Source organism: Pantherophis guttatus, chromosome 2, assembly GCF_059756535.1.
Source record: "Pantherophis guttatus breed Tessera chromosome 2, ASM5975653v1, whole genome shotgun sequence".
In the NCBI taxonomy this organism is placed as follows: domain Eukaryota; kingdom Metazoa; phylum Chordata; class Lepidosauria; order Squamata; family Colubridae; genus Pantherophis; species Pantherophis guttatus.
The window spans coordinates 181916371-181934910 of NC_142064.1; the positions used below are offsets into that span (position 1 = coordinate 181916371).

Below are 18540 nucleotides of genomic sequence, written 5' to 3' on the forward strand. Positions count from 1 at the left end.
TTATTATGTTTTTGTTCTTCCTGTTGTTAGCTCTTTTTTCCCAGCTTGTTTATTTACAGAATTCTAGGTGGTTCCAATCAATGGACTCTGAACTGGTTACCATATTTTTCGGAGTATAAAATGCACCTGAGTATAAAATGCAGCTTAGTTTTTGGGGAGGAAAATGGGGGAGGGGGGAATCTGCCTACCAGGTATTCATCTGGCTAGCATCCTTAATCTGGTTAGCTTCAACACATTAGTTTGTTGGTTTTGAGTGTGCACGCTTTTTATCCCTGCTTGGGGACAAAAAACATCTGCTAAAGCACAACTGATCTTTGGAGAGAGAAGCAATGAGAAAAGCAGGCAAAGCACGGAGATCGCTTCACTCACTAGCGCCTCATTAGGGTTGAAAAAAAGCTTCTAAAGAACAGCTGAATTGGAGGGAGCAGGCAAAGCCCGGAAGATCACTTCATTGAAAAAAAAGCTTCTAAAGAATAGCTGAGAGTCAGAGGAAGCAGGCAAAGCCCAGAAGATCGCTAGCGCCTCATTAAGGCTGAAAAAAGCTTCGAAAAAGCTATATTCGGAGTATAAGAAGCACCCAAATTTTCAGCCTCTTTTAGGGGGGGGAAAGTGTGTCTTATGCTCCGAAAAATATGGTACTTGGTCCTGCATCTGTAATTTGGGTTAAAATAAATACTTAATATCCCAAAATTAAAATCAAGATTATACATTATAAAACCACCATATAACAACAACAACAACAACAACAATAACAACAACAACAAATGCGCCACAGTGGCACTGAAGAAAGGGAAGATAGTAGACAGTGATGGAATTGAAATGCCCAATGGACAAACCATCAAGTGCCAGCGAAGCCTACAAATACCTGGGCATACTGCAGCTGGACAACATGAAGCATGGGCAAGTGAAAAATGTGGTCAGCAAAGAATACACACAAAGGGTCAGGAAACTTCTAAAAAGCAAACTGAATGGTGGTAACACCATCAAGGCTATAAATATTTGGGCCATACCCGTCATCAGATATACTGCTGGGATCATGAACTGGACACAGGCAGAGCTGGACAGCCTGGATAGGAAAACAAGAAAACTGATGACCATACACTATGCGTTGCACCCGCTATATTTGCCCAGAAAAGCAGGAGGCAGAGGACTTTTGCAAGTGAAGCAGACAGTCGAAGAACAGAAGCATGTTCTGGCAGATTATGTGAAAGACAGTGTTGAACCCGCTTTGATGGAGGTCAACAAGAGGAAACTGCTCAAAGTGCAGCAAACCAAGAATCAATATAAGAAAACAGTGATGCAAACTCGGGCTGACAGCTGGTGTAATAAAGCACTGCATGGACAGTTCCTTGAAAAGATCCAAGGAAAAGTAGATAAGGAAAAGATCTGGTTATGGCTGACCAACAGAACATTGAAGAAAGAGACAGAAGGCCTGATTCTTGCAGCCCAAGAACAAGCCATCAGAATAAATGTAATCAAAGCCAGAATAGAAAAATCTGCTGATGACCCCAAATACAGACTCTGCAAAGAAGCAGATGAAACCATTGACCACATACTGAGCTGTTGCAAGACAATAGCTCAGACTGACTACAAACAACGTCACAACATAGTCGCTCAGATGGTCCACTGGAACTTGTGTCAGAACTACTATCTGCCTGTAGCAAAGAACTGGTGGGATCATAAGCCTGAAAAAGTGGTTGAAAATGAGCATGCAAAACTACTGTGGGACTTCCAAATACAGACTGACAAAGTTTTAGAACACAATACCCCAGATATCACAATTGTGGAAAAGAAAAAAGTGTGGATCGACATTGCCATATCTGGTGACAGCAGAATCAATGAGAAACAATTTGAAAAAGTCACCAGATATCAGGACTTGAGAATCGAACTGCAGAGACTCTGGCATAAACCAGTGCAGGTGGTCCCAGTGGTACTTGGCACACTGGGTGCTGTGCCTAAAGACCTAGGCAAGCACTTAAAAACAATTGGCACTGACAAGATCACCATTGGTCAGCTGCAGAAGGCCACCTTGCTGGGATCTGCTCGCATAATCCGCCGATACATCACACAGTCCTAAACGCTTGGGAAGTGTTCAACTAGTGATTTGTGATACGAAATCCAGCATGGTTATCTCGTTTGCTGTGTATACTGTCATTTTTGTGTATATAATAATAAAACCAACCCCAGCCATTCTGGATAGTTTACACATTGTTTAAAATATTAAAAGCAAGGAGAACATGAGGCAAAAACAAAGATAAGAATGGAAAGATGACTAAACCAAATGAGAACAAAGGAAAACAACTCACATTGTCTAAAGGGAGCTAAAGTCATGTTTGCCAAACACCTGGGCAAAGAGCCATGTCTTCAAGGCCCTTTAAAACTCCAACAGGGTGGAAGCTGTTTGTTTGAGTCTGTGGGCTAACGTCATCCCAGAGGTAATGTTACAGAGAATGTGTTCTTCTGCCTATATACACCACGAGCTCAGCTTTTCAATACATCAAATAAAAATAGGTAATCATTCAGAGAAAGAGTCACAGCAGCCCTAGTCCAAATATTAGTAAAATAAAGTCCTACAGACTTTCTGAAAATCAGAAACAAATGACCATCTGAATTCCCAATTGTTTTGGGTCCCGGTGTTGTGGGAGGATACTTTTTTCCCCTGTTCATATCATAATAATTTTATTACATTTGCTTTTACGGGTTTTTTTTCTTACAGGAGACGTTTTTACTGTATTTTATTTTGTGGTAAGCAATTGGTTGTCAGAAGGATTTCACGGCATACAAAATTAATAAACACCTGCATAGGACATATTGGTTTGTTACTGTTTACTAACTCAGTATGAAGGATGAGTGCAATACAATGACAAGAAACCAGATAAAATTGTAAACTGCAGCCACAGAAGTAAGCTTTCAAAATCACAAATTATTTATGCTGCACCTTTATTCTGTATTTGTCAGGCTCCACATCTAGTGATGGGTTTTTTTGTTTTATGAATGATTCTGAAAAGTAGGAACTGATTCTGAGAAAGACAGTGAAGATTATTAGGAAGTGAGTTATTAAGTCCTGTGAAGAAGAGGCTGAAGGAGGTGGGACTTTAGACAGCATTCTTAAAATATCTGTCAGAATGTCAATAGGAGGTCATGATTAGCTGTCAATTATATGAATAACAATTCAAAGATAAGCTCTCTACTAAGTGGCACAATACCAAATTTACTTATGGATAAGCCATCCTCAGATAAGCTGACCCACAAATTTGCATTAGATAAGTGAATATGGAATTGCATCTGTTTACTAGTATAATGACATATCCCACTTTCTCTCTTTTTTGTCACATCTTTCACTTTTTGTAAAAGCGCTTTTTAAGTATTCCTTTTTCTCTCCTCTTTGGCAATGTATACATAAAGAAAGAAAGAAAAATAGTATGAGACCGTTGCTTGGAAGAACTAAATGCTAGTAGGGCTGCTTTAGAAGAAGCACTGTATCAAAGACACAATTGGTTCTTATCCCTTGACAGGTGCGACCAGAGTACCGTATATGATTCTGGGTACCACATTTCCAGAAGGATATTGACAGATTCAAAAAGGTTCAGACAACAGCAACAAAGATGATACAGAGACTTGCCCATATGCCCTATGAGGACAGATTTAATGATAGGACAGTCAGTCTGGAGAAAAGACACAATGGGGACATTAGTTCAGGTAGTTAAAAGAATAGCTAAGCAGGGAAGATGGGTCAGAAACCACTTTCTACCTCTACAGAAATTAGGATAAAAATACTAAGTATTATTTGAGCTACTTGGATTTCATTCAAATAAGGAAAAACTGTTAAGATCTGTAAAACAATGAAACATGTAAGTTCTCCACGTCTGGAAGTTTATTGCACATTGTGTAAGGTTGAAGTCGATGATCCTGGTGATCCCTTATAACTTACAACTTCATCATTCTATTACTTTTTTCTAAATCAAGAGGCAAACTGATAGATAATTGTCTTAGCTTCCCAATCTCTCAATATGCACCTCGATATTGTGGGGACAGAAGGGTCCTGTCCATCTCCAAAGCAGTGTAGGACTTGCAAGGTAGAACATCAAGAATGTAGAGCTTAAAGCAGACACACACATGTGAGTGTGAATTAATGTATGGAAACAAAACAGCAAGACAGTATTTTTCTGGGGGAGGGAAGAAAACTTGTGTGCTGAGAGGGAAAAAGTACATGTTCTAGGGAAAGAAGAAAAAGTATGTGTGTTTGAGAATGAAAGACAGAGATTATGGAGTAGAAAAGAAACTATGTGGGTGGGTGAAGAGAACCTATGTTGGAAATTATATATTTGTGGGAGAAAAAGAAACTGAGAGAAAGGAGGATACCAGGAGAATGGAAGAGGAAGCAGACAACTGTGTGGTGGGAGCAGGAAGCCCATGAACAGTTGGGCCTGTATGTGCAGCTGTATATATATATATTTTAAAACAAAAACAAAAGTCTTCTGGGAAGCAGAAAGAAGTTTTATTTCATGGATACCATTCCACTTTTTTTTTTTTTAGAATTGCAAAGGATTAAGCTAAAATAGTGGCTAGGCTGCCATCAGGAGTCCTGTTATTTTACATAAGAGAAGAAGAGGATAAATGGTAATAAAACTACCTTGACATGCTGATTCTATTCTCTCTTTCCTTTCACTTTTGCCAGATGTCTTTCTTAAACCAGACAGCTCTTGCTGCTCAAATTCCTTTTGGAATAAGACGTGCCAAAAGCTTTGACGTTGGGCACACTCCCTTTATGAGCCCTCAGGGAATTGCACAACATTCCATTTTCCTTTCAGTTTTCTTTCTTTCCAGATTGTTTTGTTTCACTTGTTAATTTTTGGCTATTCTGTAAAGGAGGAAATAGCGTTGGGTGAATGTTCCATTTTTTAATGTTTGGCCTCAGACATTGTTAATGCCTCATTGGATTCCCTAGGAACTGTCCTAGAGAGTTCTCTAGGAACTTTCTGATCTTGGCCAAAGCACTCAACATCAGTTATCTTGATCTTGGATTGTCATCTCTACACATGCATTTAAAGGGACATTTCAAAAACATGCTAGCATTAGTAAAGCACTTCACATTAAAGTAACTGTATCCCTTGGAGGGGCTGGCACAACTTCTTTTCTATGTTCTTTGCACATGTGTGTGCATGTGTATGCACAGCTACTTTGCTTCATAGACAGTCTCGGTAGGAGTCTTTTCTTTTGTTCGACAAGTCACATCCGACTCTTCACGACCCATGAACCATAGCACACAATTAGGGATTCTAAATGAGGAATATCTATACATTAATTATAAAAATGAAAGAAAAATAAAAAATGAAGATCCTGCAGTTCATTACCTAATAATGAAATACAAAAATCAAAAAGAGATTTTAATTTCTTTGTTGAGTAATGTATCCATTAGACTTTCTGATATACTGTACATGACATATTTATTTTCTAGATTCATAGATAAAAGACCCTGGTAAATCTTCATAGATTTTCGATACTTTTCACCCTAGTGCTCTCTGAGCTTGGTTGTTTTCTTGCAGACATTTCATTACCAAACTAAATACTAGAAATGGGTGGGGCTGAAAGCTTAGTACTAAGACAAATTAGCCATCAACAGGCATATACACCATCCACCTGTGTCTTAAATGACGTCATGCAACAGTACATGCTCCAGAGACTTATTAGGCATATAAGAAGCACAGCCAAACCACTTCATATTGCAAATCTACTGATTGCAACACATCTTACACATAGAGATATGTGGGGGCCAAGGAGGGGCCAGTAAAAAAAAATGTCAGAATTGCATAATACAGACTGCACCCTTCATGTTCCTGCCAATAATAACATGGCAATAACATGGCCAATGATCCTACATGCTTCCTGTTTCTTCCCAGAACACAAGGCAGTATCCATTGCCACGCCTCACGATACCGTTGTACCCGTTCAGATTCATGACATTTATCTTTACAGTCATGAGTTTTAAATCAGACACTGTGAATCAAATAAAGCAGACAATGAAGCCAGGGACGAATGGAAGGAGATGAGAAAGGCTCGATAATATCCAGGGATAAATTGCTAGAGTTCAGATGGAGAAGAGAAAAAAAAATAATAACATGGAATACCCTTTTTGCTTAAAACTGTCAGAGCCAATTACAGGTAATCCTCATCTTACGACCATAACTGAGCCCAAAATTTATGTTGTTAAGCAAGTTGGTAGTGAAGGGAGTTTTGCCTCATTTCATGACCTTTCTTGTCACAGTTGTTAAGTGAATCACTGCAGTTGTTAAGCTAATAACATGGCTGTTAAGTGAATCTGGTTTTCCCCATTGACTTTGCATGTCAGAAGATCGCAAAAGATGATCCCGTGATCCCAGGACACTACAATTGTCATAAATGTATGACAGTTACTAAGTGTTCAGTTTTTGATAGTTTGACCGTGGGGATGCTGCATTGATTGTAAGTGTGAAAAACAGTCATAAATCACTTTTTTCAATGCCATTGTAACTTCAAACAGTCACTAAACGAACAGTTGTAAATCAAAGGCTACCTGTATCACCAATGATACTGACAAGAATCTTAGAGTCATGGAGAATCTTTCTGATGAACAAGCTAAAAGAGTTATCGTATTTTTTTGGAATATAAAATGCACCATTTCCCCCCAAAAAGAGGGTGAAAATCTGGATGCATCTTATACTCCGAATGTAGCCCCACCCAGCCTCTCAAACAGAGGTTTCAGAGGCTGAAAAAAGCCTCAGAAATGAAGCTTTAGAAAAAAAAAGTCTCCAAACAGAGCTTCGGAAAAAAGCCTCTGAAAGGAAGCTTCAGAAAAAAAGCCTCGGAAACAGAGCTGCTGTTTCAGAGGCTTTCAGAGGCAGAAAAAATGTTTTTTCTGAAACAGAGTTTCAGAAGTTTCAGAGGCAGAAAAAAAAGCAAGGCACAAATCTCACAATCAATGAACCTGTTGCTAAAATTCATCTCTGGGAACAGCTGATTGGGAGCATTTCGGGAGACCAATCCACCTGCCAATCAGCTTTTTTCTTATTTTCCTCCCCAAAAACTAAGGTGCGTCTTATACTCTGGTGCGTCTTATACTCCGAAAAATATGGTATTTATCAGCAACCACACTGTTTGGCCCAGTAATATAGACACAGGAACCAAACTTTATGACAGGTTTGTTGCTAATGTTCTTCTCCTAGCTGTAGTACTAAAGAGAGTTCTGCAATATATGAATGGTTTGGAATGACTTAATGGAGTGACTCCTTTCTGAGGTTTCTGTGATGGCTGTTAAGGTCCAGGAAAATGCATCTTTAAGAAAAGAAGATCCTTTGGGGTAACAAAATGTCTGTAAACAAACAGCCAAACTCAGAGAGCACCAAGAACGAAAGAGTTCAATCCTGAGCTGCATACTCTATATTCTATTCTATTGATATTTTCAGACTTACACGTTTCTGTTGGTAGTTTTACAATAAAGAAAAATAAGCTTATCTGACTGTACTTCCTGGTCTACACCAGTTTATCTGGTGTATGTAGGAAGGCTGACAGATTCATAGAATCATAATGAAGGTGCTGCTATATTTTGTTGCCCTTGCTTACTGCCCAAATTGGTAGGATCATTCATGTTTAGAAACTTTAACATTACACCTTACATTTCTCTGTCAACACTAAGCTTTTGGTGCCATGACATTCACAATACTTAATAACAAAATATCCCTGATTTGCACTAGCCGTCAGAATGAGTTGTAACCCAGGGTTGTCAACACCTTTTGTAATGAATTAAGGGAGTGCAATCCTGTCAGGTTTGGACTTATAACCAAATCATTCATATTTAAAGACGGGACTATTATGTTGATGTATCATTAGAGCCAGTGGTGAAATCTAAAATTTGTTACTACCCATTCTGTGGGCGTGGCTTGGTGGGGGAGGGTAATGTGACTGGGTGGGCGTGGCCAATTTTTATTTTTTTTTACTTTTAAAACCATTTTTTCTACAACCTCTTCAGTGAAGAGATTGTAAAAAAAATGCTTTCAAAAGGCTCTGATGATCCCAGCCCAACCCATCCCTTTTTTTCTTTTAAATGCCTCTGATGATCAAGCTGAGTTGCCTGATCGGCAGAGGCTTTTTAAAAAACTCGGCTGGGATTGGCAGAGGCATTTAAAAGAAATATAGGGGTTTTTCCTTTTAAATGCCTCTGACGATCCAAGCTGACTTTTTTAAAAAGCCTCTGCCAATCAGGCAACTCAGCTTGGATCGTCAGAGGCATTTTTAAAAAAGGGGGGTTTTTTCTTTTAAAAGCCTTTGACGATCCCAGCTGAGCCGCACGATCATCAGAGGCTTTTTTTTTAACTTTTAAAAGCATTTTTTCCGCCAAAGAGATTGTAGAAAAAATGCTTTTAAAAGTAAAAAAAAAGCCTCTGCTGATTGTGCGGCTCAGCTGGGCATTGGGGGAGGGCATGGATTTTTGCTACCGGTTCTCCAGACCACCCGCCTCCATCGCTACCGGATCGGGCGATCCGGTCCAAACCGGGAGCATTTCACCCCTGACTAGAGTCTTACAGATCTGAAGGATCTGGAATATTCTGAGGTGTTACAAAATGATTGAGCAAATAATCCTGTCAAGATTCTACTTTTTCTATGAAAGGAGAAGATCTGAAGGACCTCAGATGTTGTGAGGTTTTACAAAAGGATTCAGCAAATAATAATCCTGCATCTGCAAGGGTGTGACAAAATAAACAAGATGGCAAATTTAGTGTCGACAAACAAGCCCCACTGTTTGAATGTTGCATGAATGTTCAGAAAGGTTGGCTTGTATCAGAATACTCTACATTATGGATTTTGACCTTCCACCCCATGCTTGCTGCTGTTTTCAACTGATGTTTACAGTACAATCTGGGACCAATCATACTTTCTCTAAGAAGACAATTCCATAACTCTGCTCTGTATGAGAAGTTTCTACTGTTAGCCACTTTACTTTGATCCATACCTACTGATAGACCATGAACAGAGAAGAACTTTTAAACACCATTTTAACACACCTGAGCCACTAATGTTTGTATATGAAATGGGACCATAATTAAAAATAGAGTGCACTACTTTAAGGACCTATATCAGTGGTAGGTTTCTACCAGTTCACTCCGGTTTGTGCGAACCGGTAGTGGCAGCGGCAGGAGGCTCCACCCATCCACCCGGATGTCATCATGAACTCTCTGTGCATGCACAGAAGGTTCTGTGCATGCACAGAAGTGCTGCAAGTGAGCGAAGCAAGCACGCGCACGTGCGCGCTCACAGTTCCAAACCAGTAGCGAAGGTAACTGGAATCACTACTGACCTATATGATATTGTGCCATTTAATCATGCAGTTAAAACAGGGCTATCAAAATCCAGGCCCACAGGCCGGATGCGTCATATGCTAGCCATGGCTGCACTTGGTTTAGCGAAGGGCAAAAAAGTCCCGATGTGATGTGATGCCGCCATGACTTTGTGAGTTTAACACCCCTGAGCTAAACAATCAGAAAGTTGCGTCCTATACCAGTTGCAGCTTCTTTAACAGCAATACATATAAAGAGTGTGATAGTAAAGCTGTCATAAGTTTACTAGGACTATGTCACTGATAACAGAAGCTAAGGAGACTTAGTGGCATACAAATGACTGTGATAATTAATTATAAAATAAATAATATGAACATATTTTACTATGATTCATATAAATTTATAACACCAAATCAGTCTTGTTTGACCTGATGGATGACTTTAATCAGAAGAGAGGTAGCACAACCTGTTGATCTATCTATCTATCTGTCTATTCACCCATACATACATGTGGATAATATAAATTTACGGTAGACTTAGACTTAGAATAACTTTATTGTTACTTTAAATGTACACTAATCGCCACACATTAAAATGAAATTTCATTGCATATAGCTCTCAAAGGACATAAACATGATAAATAAATAAATAAATAAATAAATAAATAAATAAATAAATAAACAAGCAAACACTTTATTAAAAAATTTTACACATAACATAAACACAAACAGTACAATACAGAGACCATCTCTTATTCTTTTTCACCATTGTAATAACTATTTAAATTTTCTGTCATCTCCCCCCAATTTAATCTATAAAACCCTTTATCATCAAGCTAATATAATCTAGAAACAAACTCCGGATTTTAATAAAAGCCTCTGTAGTCTTTTGTTAGGCATGTCAGTTTGCCATCTCCATCAAGTCCATAACTTTAAATATCCAGTCTTCTACATTTGGAGCTTCTTTATTCTATTTCTGTGTACAGTATGTAATAATCTTGCTGCAGTGATCATATACAGCAATAAGACACCATTTTATTTACTCAGGTCTTCCATAAATCCTAATAAGTACAGTTCTGGTTTCATCTGAAAGGGGATTATTTTCACCAATGTTCCATAGTTCAGCAACCAAATATTTTCAACCATTTCACAAGTCCACCTTGTATAATCATTTTCTTTTCCATGTTAGATATGCTCACTGCCTTGAGTTATTTAGAAACATTAATAAAGGCAGGATAAAAATCAAATAAATCACTGTTCTTTTCATCCATAGGCATCCTCTTTGACCATCTGATCATGGCAGGAACATTAAAAAAATTGCCTGGCAATTCTGGTTGATAGTTGGATGAGAATGACTAGATGTGCTTCCTTTGAAGCAATTAAAGATTTCTCCCTAAGAAATTGTATATGGATGATCAACGCCTTTAGGTTTTGAATTAATTCCCATCCCAGAAGGTGATCATCTTAATTTAATCACTTATTGTTGCACAATGTTTTCAACAGGAGTAGTACTGGCCCAAGCACAAGTCAGATTGTATCAGGATCAGAATGCTACCTGGGATTACAGCCTACGGGCAGGTGCAAGCAAGAAAGTGAGCATATCAGCAAAATACATGTGAGAAAAAATTACCTCCAAGGTGGAAAGCCCCATACTTTGCATTGTTAGTTTCTCATAGAAGTGCCAAGTTTAAAGGCATGACCTTACGTTCACCTAAAGCACATGCCAGCTGCAGAAACCCAAAAACAAGTACCACCATTGTTCTAGGCTCCTGAGAAGAGAGCAGAAGAAACAAAGGTGATGTTTTGACTATGAAATCCTGAAGAGTTTTGAAGATAAAACTTAATGGACTTTGAGGCAATGGTCCTCGTAAGAGTCTAATTTTGATAGTTAGGCCCTTGAGTATTTGGTTTATTTTATTGCATTCATATTCTTTCTTTCCATTACTTTCTGTTTTCCAGAAAAGCAATGGGTCTGCTAAAATTTGTATCTATGTCGATCAGCGTGTCTATTTACAATTGCCAAGGTATAGAACACAATGGCCACTGGATTGCTAGCCAACCAATAACTCTTGTTTCACTTTAATTCATTCCTTAATTTCTCCTAGAGAATTTTTTTGTGTTGGATGTTCATCTTTGCATCAGTCTTTATATTATCAAGCCAGTATCCCTTCTTCTTGTTCTACTAACCATTCCCAGCATCATTGACTTTTCCAATGAATTTGCCCGCATGACATAGCCGAAGTAAATCAGATGTAGCTTGTGATTTTGGCTTCTACTGACGTGTCTGATGTGTGTCAAATGCTATAGTTCTCCTGAATGAGGAGCATGAAAAACTAAGAATAGCAATTTTTCAGAATGGAATGGCCTTTGATTTTATGCTATTCAAAATTGTGCACGGCTGTGACGAATTTCCAGGTGTGTGTTGGTTTAATCTCACTGATCATTCCTTCAAAGTAAAAGCCATGGTAAAGGAGAGATTTGGCGAAGCAAGTTATAGAATATGCTTCCAGTATGTAATGCAATTGGCTTAGTTTATGGTAACTTAGGACAGGTTGATTGCACAACTTGGCTCTAGGATACCTAATTCTTCTGGCAAACGTTATCCTACTACTTTACATAGGGCGGGTGTCAGCAACTCGTGGCTCTAGAGCTGCATGAGGCTCTTTGGGCTCTCTGCTGTGGTCCCTGTCCCATCACTGGCTGTCCCAGTCCTTGTCCTCCCCTCCCAGTCACTCTTCGCCTGGTCTGAGAAGATAAGGGTGACAGCGTGGGATGGAGAAGTTGCTGTGGCTGATTCTCCAGTGCCTCACTCTTGCTGGAGCTTCTTCTAGCCCTTGTTGGTGCTGGGCATGCCTCGGTCGTGTGGGGAGATGCTCAACCTGCTCTCCATCCTGAGACACTGGCCCGACCCAGCCACGACCAATGCTGGCCTCACTAACATGAGGGCTGGTGGGGTGGGAATGGGATCTGGGAGGATGGGATGATGGAAAAAGGTATGGGCCCGCAGCACCCATTTGTGGCTTTAAGAAGCTTGGGCAGAGGGAAAAGGGGGCTGGCCCCACTGAACCTCGCATGCCCACCCTGGGGGTCAGGCTCAGAGAAAACCGGAGGGCCCTCGCCAAAGACGCTCACCCATCAGCTGGTCTCCCTCTCTCTGTCTCTCTCTCTTTATGTCTGTCTATCTGTCTGTCTGTCTGTCTCTGTCTCTGTCTCTGTCTCTGTCTCTGTCTCTGTCTCTGTCTCTGTCTCTCTCTCTCTCTCTCTCTCTCTCTGTCTCTCTCTCTCTCTCTCTCACTCTCTCGTGCTTCCTGTCTCTGAGCCTCTTCTCACTCTCTCAGAAAGCCCAGCATGCTCTCCTTGGAGCTCTTTGGTACCTCTTTTTCTTTCTTCCTTTTGAAAATCCTTTTGGGCTGACTGAGGAACAAGTGCAAGCTGTGGCGAAGGCTTACCTCCTCCTCCTCCTTCTCCTCCTCCTCCCCCTCTTCCTCTTGTGACCCCCTGGCTGGCTATGAAGGAGCTGGGAGGGTGCACACAAGAGGAGAAGGAGGGGGAGGGAAGGAGGAGGGGAAAGCCTTTGCTGTGGCTTGCGCTCATTCTTCAGCCAGCCTGGATTTCCAAAAGGAAGAAAGAAAAAGAGGCACCAAAGAGCTCCAAGGAGAGCATGCTGGGCTTTCTGAGAGAGTGAGAAGCTTCTTTTCTTTCCTCTTGGAAACTTTGGGGGCGTTGTCCCATACTTTGCCTGCCAAGCGTCTTCGGGGTGCCCAAGGACTATATTTTCCAGCCACTTTGGATCAAGTTGCAGGATGTGTATGTGTACCTGTGTGAGTGTGCTGCTGCTTGGAATGATGCTTTCCTGAAGTGTGTGTGATGATGTAAAGCAACAACCTCGTGGTGCTGTGATGTAACAGCCTGACAGTCACTCCTTTTGCAATGAAAGGTTTATTTTGTATCTTTCCAGAGACAGAATGTGGCCAAATTTCCTTACAGTTATTCCCTGGGTGTATGGGTTGGGAAATGGGTTGCGTGGGGAATGGGGGAGAGGGAGGGAGGGGAAGAGAGAGAGAGAAATAGAAAGAAAGAAAGAAAAAGAAAGAAAGAAAGAGAGAGAGAGAGAGAGAGAGAGAGAGAGAGACGGGGAGAGGGTGATAGAGAGAGAGATCAGAGAAAGAAAGAGAGATGAGAGATGGGGAGGGAGAGGGAGAGGGAGATAGAGAGAAAAAGAGAGATCAGAGAGAGGGAGGGAGAGAGGGAGAGGGAGAGAAAGAGGGAGAGATGAGAGAGAGAGAGAGAGAGAGAGAGAGAGATGAGAGGGAGGGAGGGAGAAAGAAGGGGGAGAAAGAGAAAGATGGAGAAAGAGAAAAAGAGAGAGACCTGTTTCCCACACAAAGAAAACACTGAGCGTCACATAACCTGGGTAGGTATGGCTGGGGGGGATGACATGTGACTGGGTGGGAGTGAGTGACATTGAGTGTTTAAGGTTGCAAACCCCTGGCATTGGGCAATGCTTAATAGGAATGTTTAGTCATTGTTTCAATCCTGTTCTTCTGTCAGATATGTATGTTAAAGGTCAAAATGGAAGAGAAGGGTTGTGAGAAAAATTAGTTCCTAGGTGTGTGGAATTGATTAAATAAAGTTGACATATAGAAATGAAAGGCCAAAGTGTGTTATCTCATATACATTTGCATATATGACGTATACATACATCCTATACATTCGTAATGAGAAATGTTTTTCTTTTTTGTGTCTAGCATTCCCAAACTGCTCCCTCCTCTTGATTTATGGGAGACACCTGTCAGGGGGAAGGTATCTCTCTCAATACCTCAAAGAAACACCTAAGGAATCTATGATTATTTGCTTTGGCCCATGGTTCCGTATATATTTTAATAGCTATTTATAAATTCTTACAATCACCTTTGTCACCTTTGTATAAAACTATTTCAAATTCATCCCTATTCTCTCCTATACCTTCTCTTTTCCTTTCTCAAATTGTGTCCTTATTTATGCAATGGCCAAACAAATCAAATTTATAACTTCTGTAATTAACTACACTCTAATACAGGTTTGCCAGGAAATGCTCATAATTTAAGCATTTTTCTTGGCCTGCTTCTGGAGTTGTGGTGTACAATGATCATCTTGGGGACAGCCTTGTCTTATATTTGTTCCAGATATTTAAAACAGGTAATCCCTCATTTACAACCACAACTGAACCTGGAAATTTGGTTGTAAATCATTGTAGTCACAAGTTGAGCTACCATGTGACCAGACTCAATATTACGGTCATTTATACAGTAGGTATAGTAGGTTAAGTTGGTCACCACAGGCATGAAGTGAATCATACGGTTGTAGTTTCAAATCCAGCTTTCCAATGGGTGTTCATTCCCAGATAATGGCAAGAAAGTAACACAATACAATTGTATGGGATGCTGCAACCAGTCATAAAAATGATCTGGTTGCCAAGTGCTTAAAATGGGATCGCATGACCATGGGATGGTGCAGCAGTGATAACTTTTTTTTTTTTAATTTGATTTATATGCCGCCCTTCTCCGAAGACTCAGGGCGGCTTACAGTGCGTTAAGCAATAGCCTTCATACTTTTGTATATTTATACAAAGTCAGCTTATTGCCCCCACAAACTGGGTCCTCATTTCACCTACCTTAGAAAGGATGGAAGGCTGAGTCAACCTTGAGCCTTGGAGAGATTCGAACCAGCAGTAAATTGCAGGCAGCTGTGTTAATAACAGGGTGCTTTAAACCACTGTAGTACCAAGGCTCTTTGAGGAAGTGGCATAAGTAACTTGTTTCAAATCTGTGGTAACTTTGAACAGTTGTGTTCATATGAATTTATTGAAATCTGTTTGTCATTGTACCAAAGGCACACCATTTTTTTCAATGCAGGTATTGTCTGTAACAAGAAAAGCATTATAGGTAATACATTTATTTTAATTGATTAAGTTTTTACCATCTCACTAAATCTGTTTTTTTTTATTTCCCTTGAAATTTTTTTATAATTATTTTTAAACAAACAGGTATTTCACCTTGGACATATTTACTCCCAAGTATTTAACTATCTTAGATTCCAGGACAAAACCAGTCAAATCCACTAACAGTTTCTATTCATCCACTGTCACATTTTTTATTTAGTATCTTAAAGGTTGTTTTTCTTTTTTTATTTTACAGCCAGATAATTTTCTATATTCCATTAACTTATCCATGAAAACACCATTTTAATTAGTCTCCATTAATGTATTGTTAAAATCAGATCATAAACTCATGAAAGTGTCATAAACTCTTAATTTATAATTTCAGCGACTAATTCCCTCAAACACCCCTTCCCCTTATTTTTTACAGGTGCAGCCTGTAGATCATAAACTCTAGAAACACAATTCTGGACACAGACGGTCTTGTGGATTCTGAAGCAGATGAATACACTGGTTCAGTTCTTACTTGCATGGCAATCATTGGATGATTATACTAAATCATGTGGCAATTAAAATGTTTGGTTCTGCTAACCCTAGCCCTAGCCCTTTCCTTTTTCCATTTTATTCCATGGTGCTGTTTAACATTAATACAAAGGGTAGGGTAGAGGTCTAATTAAGACATTTGGACTGCCATCAGTTTGCTAATGATGCTGAATAACCAGGGTATTGAATGTAATTTCCCTTCTGTCTTCTAAACCCCAGGATCTTCGTTTTATTGAGATGAAATGGCAGAAGAAATATGAAGAAGAAAAAAATCTTCCTGTACATGGAAAAGAATTTATCTTCAGATCTACACAAGGAGAGAAGTATTTGTGTTCTTCCAACCTTGTGTTGGAGCGTTATCATTCAGTGACCCAATCTGAGGTAGCCTACAACCTGTAAAGAGAAATAGTGATGATTTTATGGGGATATGGAAGTTCCAGTTGCCATGATTATGAGCGGGAAACATATTTTAAGTTCACAGTGGAGTCCCTAAGCAGATTTGATAGACACTGCCCTAATTCACTGAACTATAGGTAGGAGGAGGAGGCACAACATAATCAGTTGAGATTCTGTTATAGCCATTCTTAATAAAAGTAGTCCTGTGGAGTTGATTTCTTAGTCTGATTACATAGTGGGGCTGATTCATCCTACCTGATGGACTGGAAGAACTGGAAGAACATCAGGCTATCATGATGCATTGCACATTTTGTCAATATGCCATGTACAACATTTGCCACAGTGATACATTGCACAATATTTGTCTTGACACCATGTATCTGAGTCAAAGTCCACTGGGGCTACATTTTCCAATGTAACTTTCATCCTGAGGACTGGGATGGTATATAGCAGACTCTGATGGTAGAGTGCTATCTAGCATGATTTCATCTACCTCTGAGTTTGAGCCAAGTCTTCTTGGTTGCTTTGGGAGTGGAGAGAATGTAAGAAACTTGATCCAGGAAGTTTTAGTGTCTCAGTGGAGGAATCCTGATGAAGACAGTGATGTAGCTTCTTTGTAAGACTTTTTCTTTGGAATCATCCATTTTAGACAACTGCCATCTGAACTACAATCTTTTCTTGTTTTTAAGGTAAGCAATAGCACTTAGACTTATATACTATTTCACAGTGCTTTACAGTCCTGTCTAAATTGTTTTATACAGTCAGCATATTGCCCCCAACAACAATCTGGGTTCTCATTTTACCAACCTTGGAAGAATGGAAGGCTGAGTCAACTTTGAGCTGATCAGGATGGAATTGCTGGCAGTTGGCAGAATTAGCCTGCAATACTGCATTCTAACTGTGACACCATGGCTTATCAAGCAATTGAAAAGATGGTGAGGTTTCACTTACCATTGCCTATGATACAGGCAACTAGCATTTTCAAGGCCAAACAAGGGATGAAAACAACATTACTCATACTAGTGGATGAGGCACTCGTCACTTCCCGCCTGGACTACTGCAATGCTCTCTACATGGGGCTCCCCCTGGGGTGCACCCGGAGGCTCCAGCTGGTCCAGAACGCGGCCGCGCGGGGGATTATGGGGGCGACAAGGCGCTCCCATGTAACACCTCTCCTGTGCGAGCTGCACTGGCTCCCGGTGGTCTTCCGGGTGCGCTTCAAGGTGTTGGTGACCACCTTTAAAGCGCTCCATGGCTTAGGGCTGGGGTACTTACGAGACCGCCTTCTGCCACCAATAGCCTCCCACCGGCCAGTACGCTCACACAGAGTGGGCCTCCTCAGGGTGCCGTCTGCCAGACAATGTCGGCTGACGACTCCCAGGGGAAGAGCCTTCTCTGTGGCGGCGCCCACCCTCTGGAACAAACTCCCCCCAGAGATACTTACAATAACAGACCTCCGGATTTTTCGTCGGGCCCTGAAAACCCATTTATTTCAACTAGCTGGGCTGGCTTGAGTTAAATTTTAAATTGATTTTAAATTGGGTTGTTTTAATTTACGGCCAAAATATTTAATTATTTTAAACTGCTTTTAAATTTTGTATGTATTGTTTTTTACTTTGGCTGTTCACCGCCCTGAGTCCTATTTGGAGAAGGGCGGTATAGAAATAAGAACAAATAAATAAATAAATAAATAAATAAATAAATAAATGTCCTTCATCAGGACTTGGAAAAAGGTGAGCGTTCCCCTTGTTTCTTTCATTTGCTTGGCTTATTGCTGGACTTTGATAAACAGTGGCACTTGTATCTGCTTGTTGCTAGCACCATGAATTCTTGGACCATTTCTTATATTAGACATTATTTTTGCTTCCTTTTCAGTGACTCATTGCACTGCATTGCATCCTCTCTTGTAAATCCAAATAATTACAGAACTTCGGCAATCAGAATTTTGGCAAATTCTGGAAGGCAGGAAGCCCAACCCACTTTAACACAACCTTTTCAGTTTTCCATATCTTTCTGGACACCTTTTTTGTCCTGCCCCTTTTTTCAGGAAGTATTACCTCATTTACCTTTACCTCAGGGCAGAAATCTTCTATAAAAGAAGAGCTTCTCTCCTCTCAATTAATTGGTGAAATCTTTCAGGACTCCAAAGAGAAACAGCCAGTCCTGAACTTTTCTCTTCACCTGCCAGTCATTTACTTATCTCAGAGAGAAACCTCTTCGAAACATCTGAAGCCAGATTTCCCTCAGCAGCCTGGACATGAACCCAGTGAGTAGAAGAAGTTGGTCAGGGTCTTTCACTAAATTACAAACCCAAGGAGCCTAATAGGAGCTAAACCAAATGCCTATAGCATATTACCTTTATTAAGTTTAAAAG

General features: G+C 40.2%; 1 protein-coding gene across 1 annotated transcript; it reads left to right on the forward strand.

Moving 5' to 3' along the window:
* The first annotated feature begins 446 nt into the window (after nucleotides 1–446).
* Nucleotides 447–2164, forward strand: LOC148115448 (uncharacterized). The gene has a single exon (XM_087885065.1). The coding sequence runs from the start codon at nucleotides 809–811 to the stop codon at nucleotides 2075–2077; it is 1269 nt and encodes a 422-aa protein (XP_087741191.1). The 5' UTR covers nucleotides 447–808; the 3' UTR covers nucleotides 2078–2164.
* The last annotated feature ends 16376 nt before the right edge of the window (nucleotides 2165–18540 follow it).